At 34.2% G+C, this 14,018-nt stretch overlaps 1 protein-coding gene across 3 annotated transcripts in view; it reads right to left on the bottom strand.

Moving 5' to 3' along the window:
* Window positions 1–409: 409 nt before the first annotated feature.
* Window positions 410–14,018, bottom strand: part of PHTF2 (putative homeodomain transcription factor 2) — a 126,263-nt gene continuing 112,654 nt past the window's right edge. For 2 of the 3 annotated variants that reach the window (XM_042965212.1, XM_042965221.1), the window contains exons 13-18: window positions 13,792–13,923; window positions 10,820–10,906; window positions 7,049–7,204; window positions 6,074–6,169; window positions 3,854–3,979; window positions 410–2,819 (exon numbers count right to left, since the gene is read on the bottom strand). In XM_042965212.1, coding sequence (XP_042821146.1) covers window positions 2,799–2,819; window positions 3,854–3,979; window positions 6,074–6,169; window positions 7,049–7,204; window positions 10,820–10,906; window positions 13,792–13,923 — 618 coding nt within the window. In that variant the 3' untranslated portion in view covers window positions 410–2,798. Of the gene's footprint in view, window positions 2,820–3,853; window positions 3,980–6,073; window positions 6,170–7,048; window positions 7,205–10,139; window positions 10,408–10,819; window positions 10,907–13,791; window positions 13,924–14,018 lie in introns of those variants that run through there. The other variant, XM_042965230.1, reaches the window with a different exon arrangement.

Here is a 14,018-nt window from a genome sequence, read left to right as displayed (position 1 = left end):
GAACACTTGTACCAATCAACAGAAATATTAGAATGCTTACCCATCTTATTTTTGGCCATGATCTCTCATGCTGAACTCATGTGGCAAACTGTTTGATTAAAAATACCACTATCCTTCTGACAATGAGCTTTAATATCCCAGGCCATGGCCAGTTTTCTGTATTTAAATACAAACAAATAAGCAAAAAAAAAAAAAAAATTAATGACATCATAGCATTTTGGTGGCGGAAGATATTCTTTCATGTTGAGAATCATAACAAAATCTTAAATGTCGGGAAGTTTTAAAAAATTTATTTCCACTCGTCTGAAATCTAAGAGTGATAACTAAAGTTTATGCTATAGTAAATACAACATTACCATAGAAATATATATGAATTTAAAATGAAAAGAAAACAACAGAAAACCTTCAGTTTAACACTGTCAGCATAGAATATTTTATTTTAAACTTGTTGTTCAAACGTTCAATTACAACACATGTGGCAAAGAAACAACAGTTAACACACAACATCTGCCACAATTCTATCTCTGAACTGCCTTTTCTATATTATGTGATATGTTACAATTTCTTTCAATTTCTTACATTCATGGTATTCTTAAAGGCAGCAAATGTCTATTTTTTCTGCTTTGAAAACAATTCCATTAATATTTTGAAATTGCTTAAAATGACAACTTTTTCCTTTTGGTATTCTATTGCTGCCCACATTAGAGACATAATTCATAGTATTTATAGGTTGTTGAGAGGTATACTGTACTCAATAAATCAACTCCCAACTCTAAGTTAAAATGAACTTCAATCCAAAACAAGCATTTTCCTAAATCAGTATACTCAGCTACCTTTCTCAAAAATATTTCCATTCTGAAATAAGGTTTTTTTTTTGTGAGATACAATAGTTTCATCTTTTATTCCTAACAGAACTCATGCTGTACTTTTTTTTCTCAAAATATATTTGATATATTCTGTGCAAAATGTTAAGTTCTGTATAGGTATGTACCTTATTCTGAAAAAGTTTATAAAATATAATTCCTAAAAACAACCTCAACATTAGACAATAGAGGAAGAAGAAACATATCAAACAAAGCCTAAGTTTCCACATGAGAAAATAAGTATGTTCTTAAAGCTCCAGTAATACATTCCTTGAAAGAACTCAGAATGCACTTTGGTCATTATTAAACATAGGAGAACATAGGTAATAAAACAAATTGCTTTTGTTGTTTTCTACATAAAGAAAATATACTACACAATGAGGCTGATCAAAAGGAATGGTAAGAGCAAAGTGATATTATGACATGGCTCTGTTCTCTACACATTCCTGATCTTAAGATTATGATTTGGGGATTAAAACTGCACCAATCAAATAAATCATTTACAATTAATTATTTTAATAAATTCCCTAAAACATGGTAAAAAATGTGAGGATATTCAACATGATATACCTTGCACCAAGAAAATTCTATACTGTTTCAAATAAATTCTTTGTTTTAGAAACTAGATACCCAGTTAAAAAAAAATTGCAAAAACATTTCATGTTTTATGTAATTCCTAATATATTCTTGATTGTACAAATGTAACAACTTAAAATCAAGGTCCAATGTAAGATATCACCATATTTGCCCTATCTACCTAACATGCCAACATGATATGTTCTCATTTGGACACTTGGCAAATTGTGTGTGCATGTGTATGTGGGGGGAGTAGGTAACTTTCCAGGTTAAAAGCATCTAAAATAGCCCTTATAAAATTGGAGGTGAGGGGGATGCACCAGGTTAAGTTTAGAGGATAGAATTTGCAAACTGAAGCTCTTTTCTGAAAATTTGGATATAGTTTTATAACTAGCAATCAAAGGAATATTTTATTGGTTCTTAACCTTGTTCTTAAGTTGTTCATTTGAGTGTGTATACACTATAGTGTACCATGGGGAGAAAATTATTTTACTTGAGTAAACATAATAATGTACTTTAGTAATATCAATAGGCACTTCACTTGTGAGATGAGTGTATACCTCACTCAAAAGGATACCATATCATGCCCTAGTACACTATAACATACCCCATATAAAGATACGCATTAAAAGTAACAATTTTAAAAAGTGCACATTTTGAGCATGCACAGTTGGAGCTGTGCAAACAGCCCAGTGTTTCAAATAAATACAATTATTACTAGTTAATTTTTATCAAAATATCTTACAGTATGGTAACCATTTACAATTATTGCTCTATTAAGAGTTTTATCATCAAAGAGCACTTGTTGACCTGTTATGTAATACCATATATATTAATACTGAAGGGTGTGTAACTGCAGCTTAATCAGTTCAGATCCTGGCATTGTTCCAAAATAATTCAAGAGAAACCCTGACTGGATCTTGATTCACCAAAGAACACACTTTATGTGTTTAGCTGAGTCCAATGCAATATTCCAAGTTAAAGAAGTTTTCCTCAAGTAAGGCAAGTTCACGGCATTGATGGAGAAACGGGGCTTAGCAATGGCTTCTATTCTCACGATTTGTTATTTTGTCAATTATTTATGAACAATTACCAGGATCTCAAGTATCTGGATATCAGTTTTATCACCCTTTCGACAACTAAGTACATCAATGCTAAAAATAAAATATAAAGACTAAAATAAATGTAAAAAACAGTGAACAAGTAAAATAAATATAAGAATTGCACAAGACAGTCTGATGTAAACACTTCGATTTCCCAGCTGAGACTCCTGAAGCAAAGAGTCAGTGACTGCTTTCAGGCAGCTTAGTTGGTACTCTTATTCTGGAAAAGAGGCTACATCTTCTTTTCTCTGCATTGTCATGATTTAATCTTCCACAGCTAGTGAAAAAATAATAGAAGTAGTAACCATTAGAGTCAGTTTTTTTTTTTTAAATGTTTTTAAATGTTTTTTATTTATTTTGGAGACAGAGAGAGAGAGTGTGCGCTTGAGCGGAGGGCAGGGCAGGGAGAGGGAGGGGGACAGAGGATCTAAAGCAGGCTTCACGGCAACAGCAACAAGCCCAATGCAGGGCTCCAACTCATGTACCACGAGATCATTACCTGAGCAGAAGCTGGACGCTCAAACAACTTAGCCATCTGGGCACCCCTAGAGTCAGTTTTAATACTGTAACTTATAAATTATATTACATAATGCTATTATCTAAATTTCATTCATAAACAAGTATAGGTTCTACTATTTTAAACTCTTTTATCCTTGCATTTTCAAGAGTAACTCACCTTAAATAAAAAAGTAAAAATCAGATTTCCCTTGCTTTCTTTTACTGGGAAGTAGCAATATACATATACCACTTGTTTAATATGAATAATCTACACCTTACTCACTAAGAGTTGTGCATATGCTGGGGGATATATGCATTGCTGTATAATAAATAACTTTTGGCCAAAAAAAGAAATAAGGCTCTTCTTTTCCTTTTTTATCACCTAAATTAGATTCAGATTATGAGTAAAAAATGAATACCTTATTCTATACAAGAATCCTATTTGTATGAATACTGTTCCAAATTAGGAGTTCCATGAGCATTATAAACCAAGAAAATTATTCATTCTTTGTGCACAATATTATGAAAATGATTTCACCAGTGTGCATTCGAGATCTCAAAAGACGGACAGGGTAAAATAAATGTCACAAGGTGTCACAGGGCACTAAGAAATAAAAATATACCTGGAAGGGGCACCTGGGTGACTCAGTCAGTTGAGTGTCTGACTCTTGATTGTGGCTCAGGTCATGATCTCACAGTTGTGAGATCGAGCCCCACCTCAGGCTCCATGCTGCATGTGGAGCCTGCTTAAGATTCTCTTTCTCTCTCTCTCTCTAAAAAGAAAAAACAACACAAAAACTTGGAAACTCTTACCTTTAAATTAAATCCAAGCAAGTCACTGATAACGCCAGAAACAGCGGACAGGATGACAACCTGGGTGATGTTATAAAGCAGTGGATTCATTGTAAGCCCATATAATCTAAAGGGACTGTCCAATTCCTAGCAAAAGAAAAAACATAAAACAAAAAACATGAGCCCAGAAATACATTAAGAATCAAGAGTTAAACTAATTCAGGGCAATATACAATGAGAATTTTTGAAAAAAACTTTCATAAAACAGTTACAAATTGTGGATAGTTTTAGAAAGGATAAACTTGGTTAAACTTAAACTATATATATATATGTATATTATATATATATATACTTTCAGGTTTTTCTTTTTCTTAGAAGTGACTTCCATTAAAAGAACTCTGTGATCTAAATTTGTAACTGCAATTTCTGTCTCAAATGAATGACTAGTAAAGTACTGGTCTAATAATTACCAAGAGGTATGGAAACATTTTCTAGTATAAGAACAAAAAATGTAAGAGAATAATACCTTTTTGCACAAGAATTAGAAAAGTAGCCAAATTTTCTGCTATTATTAATACATACACAAAATTCCCTTTAAGACAATTACTTTTCAAATATAAGAATTAATTGATTCAAAGATTTAAAATTCTATGATTTATTTATTCTCAGATTCAAAGTTATATGGCAGGCCCTGTGTTAAGCTCTAGGAAGTCAGGATTTAGTCCCTGTGCTGACAGACCTTACAGTTGAATAGACATACAAATAATTAATTGTGTCTCCCATAAAAGAGCTATGTATTAAAAACGCAGTGGGTCCTAGAGGAAGGTGCTCCTAAAACTTAGTGGGAGGAGGTAATAGATATTCCATAAGACACATGAAAACATGGCATCTTTGAATGGCTACAGGTTGCCCAGCATTGTTAGGGGCCAACTGCAAGGAAAGAAATCCTTCAAATTTGTAAAACGGGCTACTTAGGTAAGGGTCATTCTTTACACAAATCGTACTAACAGACTGAATTTAATCAGGAAGAGTGTATCAGATGTGCACATGAGAAAGGTCACAGGCAGTAGGGAAGCACTGTGGAAAACGTGCTGGAGAACAGTGAGACTAGAAGCAGGAAGGCCTGCTTTGTTCAATGGATCAAAGCTCAAGTGAGAGACAATGAGGGCCTGACCTAGGATAGTACTGATAGGGAAACGGAGATGAACTAGAGGATATTGGAGAGGTTAAATCAATGGGCCTGAGAATTTCTTGGCAGTGAAGAGTGACAGAGAAAAACCAATCTATATTAACTCCCAGGTTTCTGAGTAGAAGATTGTATATGACTGTGTGTGATCAAAAAGGATCACATTGTTGTGCTTTGTACTTTAGTTTCTCAAATTTCCCTCTACTCTGGGATTGAAGCTGCTTGTAAGTCTCATCCTGTCTAGCATAGTGCCTACACTCTGAAGATATTCAACACATATGTACCAGACAAGCCCACCCGCCTCTCTTCTGAACCTTGCTTGTCAAGGCCTATTATATACTGTGAGGCAGTACCTAATTAAGACTTTTTAATTGACTGAAGAATTAAACGTAATACTGAGAAACTACTAATTTTACACCATTCTCTGAAAACATTATATTCAATTTGTTACAGAAATTGAGATTTTAAAAAACATTTTCCTTTTAAGAAAGAAAAACATTACTAACACTGCAAAGCAATGCTAGAAATATTTTATCAAATTACCTCCAAAGAGTATTATTATGACATCAAATATTTTGAAATTATATTTTTTGTTACCAAAAATGATTCGAAAATTTAAAGGTTTATTGGTGATATATATTTATTATAATTACTCTGTATTACTAATTTTTAAGCTAACTCAGGCCACGCAGAAGACTGCTCTGAGAAATACAAAATGAGAAAATTTCCAAATTAACACCAAATCTCCCTTTTTGAAACCTATTTTAAGTACTAGGAGGCAAAATTTCCAAAGATACCAACCTCTAAATACTTTAAACATTAAAGTCTTAGATTTTCAAAAGTTATTAAAATTTCAAAATGATATGATTTGGATCACACTGGTTAGTTTTACAATAAGTAAAATGTACATGACATGAATGTGTTCAAATATAATTTGGAAACAATTTGGATAATCATAAAAACCAAACATAAGATAGGATCTGCAAACAAAAGACTAAGATAAAATGTCAGAACAGCATATTCCACGTTATATCCATTTTCAGTTTTATTTTTACCTTTAGCAGTTTAGTAGCCAGCTTTAAAACATTATTCACTAGTGTCAGTTCCTCTTTTTTGTTAGGTTTCTTCTCCATTTTCAAGTAGAGGTTTATCTTTTATAAAAAAAGGAATGAAAACGAGGAATGAATAGTTAAAAATACTTAAAATTACAACAAATATTCATTTTTAAAAGGAACTGAAAGACAGTCACTAAAACATTCATGGTGCTTCTCCGGGTATTGAGATTATAGATGACATTAATATTCTCCTTCATACTTTACTGTATATTCCAAATTTCTTACAGTAAACATTTTATAATAAAATTTTAAACTTTTCAGATTAAAGCTGACACAAGAAAGGAAAACTCGATTTCATTATTTAATAGGTGAAATACTTTACTCCTAGAGCCAAAACAAAAGAGTAAGTAATAACTAAAGTAGATCAATTGGTTTGTTTGCTGTTCTCCCCTTTCCCTTTAATTGAGCTCATGTGACAGGATTACTGATTTTTAAAAATCATACTTTCCCTGGCAAAACTACTCAAAACATTTTCACTTGCAGTAAGTTTCTTTGAGTAATTCCTATGGAATGGTAAGGAAAATATTAAACAAATTAATACACAACAAAGTCAACCATCAAAACTCTTATGCTTTATCCTTCCTACTGAATAAAAATTCCTACTTCTTCAAATATGGCTCTGCTAGACTGCCAAGCAAACATATCCCACTAATGGTTTAAAGTTCATCACTTCTATAAATAGTACTTGCTTCTTGTCAAATCAAAGTGAAACAGAAAAACAACAGGTCAGATTTGAAAGCCATATCAAGGCAGGAACATTGAAGAAAGGCTCATGTCCTATCAAATGTCAAGTTTTTCTTTGTAACACAAAAGCAATCTAAAAACAGGTTCCTAAAAAACCTCAAGTAAATGAAAAGATTTTTAGTTTAATATGTAGATTATAGGCATTAACTTATAATAAACATGCATTCTCACCTGTTCAGTAAGTAATATTGAGGTATTGCTATATTTTTTACTTGTCTCTGATCCAAGGGTAACAAATCTTAGGAGAAAAAGTGTTAACGAGATGCACCAGATTACTAGTTCCCAATTGTAGTGACAATCAAGGAAGATCTCATGCACGTGAAGCAACTAAAAGTGTACGAAAAAGGCAACATGAAGCAGCAATGTGATTGAAACAATTTCTTTTTTAAAGGAAATAACATTTTATTTCATACAAATTGATCACAAATATAGTATTTTTATTTTAAAAACATTCCACATTTATTATGAAATATTTCAAACACATCAATAATGTAATCAAAACCCATGACGAGAAGGTAGAGAGGGTAACTGCCTTACTCCCAAATTTAAAGTAAATACCCCTAAGGTACTAAATATCGTATGTACAACGTCTGCTTTAAATTTTTAAAGATATACTTTAAGATTAAGAATAGTACTTTCCAGTCATTGTATTATGAATCTCCACTGAAATTCACCAATTTGTTTTCTGCATCTGTTAAGATGATCATATGTTTTTTCCCTTTTTAATCAACTACAGGAGCTCAAACCAGATTTGTGAGTTGAAAATCTTTGCATTCCGGGTATAAACTATATTGGTCATGGCATATTTATTGTTATTAAGTTGCTGGCTTCATCTTCCTAGTATTTTGCATTGAAGTTACTAAGGAAAATTAGCTCACAGTTTTCCATTTTTATACTGTCTCTCCAGTCAATTGGTATCAAGATTCTATTAGTCACACAAAATGAGTTGGGGAATAGTCCCTTTTTTCTACTCTCGAGGTGTTTTGTGTAAGATTAGAATTACTGTTTATTTGAATAATTGGCAAAATTCAACTGTAAAACCACATGGGTCTAGAGGATTTTTGCTGGTGGCAAAGTTTTAAACTATTGAACCAATACTACTTTGTAGTTACAGGTCTCCTCAGGTTTTCAGTTTTTGAGTCAGATTTAGTACATTATGCATTTGTACAAATTGTCCACCTAGGTTTTCAACTTTAATGATATAAAGTAATTTATACTAGCATTCTTTAAACAATTTCTCAACTGTGTCAGTAGCTTACAGTTTAATACACTATGCTTTCTAAATATTTGTTATTTACATGCTTTAAAATTTCCAAATGTATGAGTTTTTTTTGCTGCTGTCATTGTTTTCTACCGTAACTGCATTACTGTTAGATTAAGTGGTCTACATTGTCTCAGCTGAGAATTACTTTGTGTCCAAGTACATAGGAAAGTTTTGTAAACTGTCCTTGTGTTTGAAAAGAATATGTATTCTCTAATTTTAGAACAAAATTTAAACTATCTTGTTTAGGTACATATCTTCATTGTTTTTTGTTTGTTTGTTTTTTGTCTGTTTAATCTATCAATTACTGAAAGAAATGTGTTAAAACCTTCCAATGACTGGGGCGCCTGGGTGGCTCAGTCGGTTAAGCGGCCGACTTTGGCTCAGGTCATGATCTCGTGGTCCATGAGTTCAAGCCCCGTGTCGGGCTCTGTGCTGACAGCTCAGAGCCTGGAGCCTGTTTCAGATTCTGTGTCTCCCTCTCTCTGACCCTCCCCCATTCATGCTCTGTCTCTCTCTGTATCAAAAATAAATAAACATTAAAAAAAAAATTTAAAAAAAAACCTTCCAATGAGGTTTTTAAAAATAACTTCTTAGTGTTATTGATTTTGGCTATCTGTACATATATTTTGAAGTTACTGGATTACATGCATACAAGCTGAGAATTATAAGACCTTGATGAATTATTCTTTTAATTTTTGTCACGCTTCCCTTTATCTAAACCCCATTGAACTTAGATTACAGTCATTTCATCTGATATTAATATGAACTCACCAGCTTTCTTATAGCTAGTATTTGCCTGCCTCTTCATAAGAGACAGAACTACTACAGGATGTACTTCAGGAACATGGAAATTAAACTTGGAACAAAAGGCTAACATGCAATAAGGAACTGTAAGTAAAGAAATCAGTCTTTTCCTCCTGGTTGCTTTTACGATTTTTCTCTCTGTTTTGGTGTTCTGTAGTTCTTCCACAATGTGTCTTGAGTGTAGATTTATATTTATTGCTCCTTCTTATTCTTGTTGTGCTTCCTAAATCCGAAGTTAAGGTCTTAGCAACACAGAAAAACTGTTAGCCATTATCTCTCCAAATATTGCTCTCCTTCTCCTTTCCATCTGGAATTCCTATGGATATATGTTGGCTCTCCCATGTCTCAATCTCCTTTTCATATTTCCATCTCTTTATCTCTGTCCTATATTTTGGGTAGCTTCTTCCATTTCCCATTCACTATTTTTAGCTGTCTTCAATCTGCTATTTTTTATTGTGTTGTTAATGTCAATAACTGAATTTTTCGTTTCTCTGAAGTGCTGTCAGTTCTTTTTCAAATCTCTCTGTTCTTTTTTCATAGTGTTATCTGTGTCTTTATCTTATAGTTCTTATCTGATCAGTTTATCATCTGAGGCAGCTGGAGACCTAATCTCCTGCTTGTTGGTTCACTGACTGGCTCAACATGGATGGTTTCTTCAGTGTTTTGAAACCTCAAGAGGCTTCATCTGTGGACATCCTGAGGCCTAGGCTGAAGTCACATTCCCCAAGAACCAATCTTGGTTTTGCTTCTGCCAAATATCCTAGGACCGCTTTTTATATTAACTTCTTGACATGGAGATAACAGGACAAGATCTGTAATGCACATTTTAAACCCTGAACCTCTAATAAGGGCAGACCTACAGTTACATATTCTTAGGGCAGAGACTTATCCCCCCATTCTAGTCAGAGTCCAGGCAGAGTTAGATGAGCTTTCTTATTATCCTCCTGGGCTGGTGGACAGGTTGTTTTTCTTATTCTACCTTTTCATGGAGACCATAGTCCTGTAAGAGGTCTGGTTTACGGGGGGGAGCATGTATAAGGGTGTATGCAGGCTGAGGCCTCATCTTCTGTCCTCTTGTGGGCCTAAATCTCAAGTCTCTAGGATACGAAGATTGACAGTGTACCTCACCTCCTCATCCTAGCGCTCTCACAGCATTAACACATATACTTAACTGCTCTGTTTTTTACTGTTTTTTAGCTTTATCTTCATTTTTGGCCCCTTACTGTCTTATAAACTCAGATATGCATGTAATATGTACATAGAAGAGCTTATATATGAATATTAAACAGCTAAGTTTCCACCCACCCTCTGGACTATACAGTATTTTAAAGCAGAAGAATCTTCAGGTAATCTAGTATGTCACAGTACTTGAAATGGAAGTTTAATTTTATAACGCAGAATATCCTGAGATACTTCTGTGCTTCCTGACTAGTCTTGGACAACGAGAGTTCTTTCTCAGAGCCTGAGGCAGTCATGTCACAGCGACGATTCAGATATAAAATGAAAGAATACTACATGTGAATAAAGCAGAGATTTGTGAAAAACAGTCTGAAACAATATTGCAATTCTAGCCACTAATAAGTTTGTTTTGGGAAATAAAGATAACCAGGTAAGTGACTGAGAAAAAGTAATTACTATATATTCAATCAATAGACATCTGAGACTATGCTAGCCACTGTTCATGACACAGAGATGAATAAGACACATTTATTTATTCTACTGAAAAAAAACCTGCAAAAGGTCAATTTCAAAACTTGTACAACTAGGCTTCCTTATAATATTATTACTGTGGTTGTTTATTATTAGAAAGCCTTCTGGAGCCTAATAATTATAGATATGATTATCTACTTTCTACACAGAACAAGTCAACTCACCTGGGCACAACAGATAAATACAACTGATATAGTCAACAAGAAAGCAGATGAAACTATAACATCAACTGATCGCTGAGGACCTCGACGCTGGGGAAAAAGAGGAAAAATGCTTTTAAATATATTTACTAATTAGCAGCTAATTCCATGCTTTCAATTAAAGTGTTGATCCCTCCCTGCAGGTTGATCATAGCTTACAATGTTGAAAATATACCTAATTTGTTGGATGAATTTTAATTACAAAGTGTTACTATTTCCTGAGGATTTGCAATACAGTAAACATGGTGAATACATAGCATAAAATTCTTAGCATAACTTCCACATTTTTCATTTCCTTTCATTCCAAATATTTTGTCAAACACTAATCATTTATTCAACAGATATTTCTTGAGCACCTTCTCAGAATGAGGCGCTGTGCTGGGCACTGAAAATACAGCACAGAACAAAACACACACGGTCCCTACCTTCACAGGAAGTAGCAGGAAGTCGGACATCAAGCTTATAGCCACAGATATATGTGATCAGTTGTAATAAGTGCTATAAAGGAAAGGTAAAGGATGCTCGGAGAAAACTGGTAGAGAATTTGGTTTAAGTATCACTTCCTTAAGGAGATCTTTCCCAGGCCCACACTCCTAACTCTTACAGGCAAGTTAGGAAGATAACCTGGGAAGATCTTCCTGATACTGTGATATTTATACCAGAATAGGGTGCTCAGGTATGATAGCACATGGCAGTGTTCCTGGCAGAAGGAAGGACAAGTGCAAGAGCACAAAACAGTAAAAATAATATTGCATTCAAAGAACTGAAGCAGTCTGGTATGGCTGGAATGCAGAGAGGAAAGTGTTTCAAAATGAGACAAGGGAGACAGGATATCCTCAGGGGCTAGGTCACGAAGGGCATTGATAAGCCCTGTTCAGATTTTGTCCTTTAAGAGCAATGGAGAACCCTCAGAAAGTTTTAAGAATCACATAATGAAGGGCACCTGGGTGGCTCAGTCGGTTAAGCATCCGACTTCGGCTCAGGTCATGATCTCACAGTCTGTGAGTTCAAGCCCCGTGTTGAGCTCTGTGCTGACAGCTCAGAGCCTGGAGCCTGATTCAGAATCTGTGTCTCCCTCTCTCTCTGCCACTCCCCTGCTCATGCTCTGTCTCTCTCTGTCTCAAAAATAAATAAAAACATTCAAAAAAAATTTTTTTAAAGAATCATATAATGAAATCTAAATTTTAAAAAGATCTCTGGTGGCAGACTGAGGAATGTATTGGAAGGAGGAAACCTGAATGGAGGGAGGCCAGTTAACAGGCATCTACAGTAGCCCAAAGCAGATGATTGAAGGTTTCATTCAGGTTGCAGACATGGAAACAAAGAAGTAAATGGATCCAAGATATATTTTGGAAGTAGAAAGGGTGGAAAATGGTGATGAGTTGGATGTTGGAAATGCAAGAGAGGGAAGTAATAAATACCAAGGATAATTCCTAGGTCTGGGGCTACAGATTTTCCTCGCTAAATTTTAAGCTCCGAAAGGTAAGGCCTTGCATGTCATCAGTAGTGGATGTTAAGTGGTTAGCATTAAATACATGTTTATTGAATGAAACAAACAATGTACAAAAGAATACAACATCTACTTATATAACAGATTGATAATGAGGACGAATTACAGATGGCTTCTCACTAAGCCACGTAACAAAGATCATATTCATCCCTCCACATAACAAAAAATTCACAGTGAGCAAAAATAATCCATGCCAATTTTTAGCATTTCCCCATGGAGACTAACAAATTAAATCAATGAACAGAACAATGAATTTTTTAAATAGAAGGGTAGACAATAGTGCAAACTTTTTTCCACTTCTTTCATTGTTACTTCAAAATAAAAAGCATTAAAGATCTAGGTATATCAGAGGGCTTCTGATCTTCTGGCCAGCTTTATTTAAGGCCTGATTACTCCATGCATAATGAAAATCACTGCATCTTAACGTAGCAAAGAAATAATCCTCAGAAGAAGTGCTTTCCTAAACTTAATTCAGAAGTTTCCCATTTCCCTCCTGAGTTTTTATATCTTACTGCCATAATTAGGAAAGTTATTTTAAAAGATTAAGGGAAAAGAACAGCATGAAGAGAATGGCTTAGAACTGCAAGCTAATATTTTTAAATAGTAATAGGCCACTTCAGTGAGGATACTCACTGATTAGTTTTTTAAATTCTTTTTTAAGCAGTGGGCTCCCTCTGCTGGCTTCTGATAACCATTCTAGGTACGAATAAAATCTTTAAGCTTCTGAATGAGTAGAAGTTGGTGAGATTTATGAAAAAAAGATTAATGTCAAGTCTAAAAAACAAAACCTATGAATAAACAAACAAAAAGCAGAATCAGACCTATAAATACAAAGAACAAACTGATGATTGCCAGAGGGAAGGGGGTGAGCGGATAGGCAAAATGGGCAAAGTGGAGTAGGAGGTACAGGCTTCCAGTTATGGAATGAGTAAGTCGCAGGAATAAAAGGCACAGGTTAGGGAATATAATCAATGGTATTGTATCAGTGCTGTAAGGTGACAGACGGTAGCTACATGTAGTGGTAAGCATAGCATAGCATAGCACACAGAGGTGAATGACTATGTTGTACACCTGAAACTAATGTAACACTGTGTGTCAACTATGCTTCGATTAAAAAAAATTAAAAATTAAAATTAAAAAAATTAAAAAATTAAAAATAAAATATAAATCTTGACAATCTGATCTTGAATGATCTACATAAAAATGTATGTAAGCCTTTCAGACCTCAGGTGTTTTATCTAAAGAACCAGTTAAACATTTATTTTCAATTTCTGAATATGGATTGAAAAGAACACTAAGTATGACCACGCAGCAGCATGTTGAGTACACAGGTGACTATACATTTAGACATATATCCATATTGAAAAAAGAGAAACTCTGAGAGGAAGGCAGCATGTTAAGAGTACTTTTATCACTACCATTCTACCTTAAGATAGGACCGGAGAGATAGCCACATTTTTATATTCTGTACTTTCTTCAACCGGAAATGAGGAACCTCAGATTTTCGAGCCCTCCTTGCAGATGTTAAATGTCCAAACAGTTTTGCAAAAAGTAATCGCTAAAAACAGATTAGGATAGGATTAATTTTCAAGTAGATTACCATAGAAAAACAAAAATCAACAAAATATGGCTTGTTATAGGATTGTATTTGCT

This window comes from Panthera tigris, chromosome A2 (assembly GCF_018350195.1).
Source record: "Panthera tigris isolate Pti1 chromosome A2, P.tigris_Pti1_mat1.1, whole genome shotgun sequence".
NCBI classification, from domain to species: Eukaryota; Metazoa; Chordata; class Mammalia; order Carnivora; family Felidae; genus Panthera; species Panthera tigris.
Note: the sequence above shows the minus strand (reverse complement) of the source record. Positions and strands in the feature narration are given on the sequence as shown.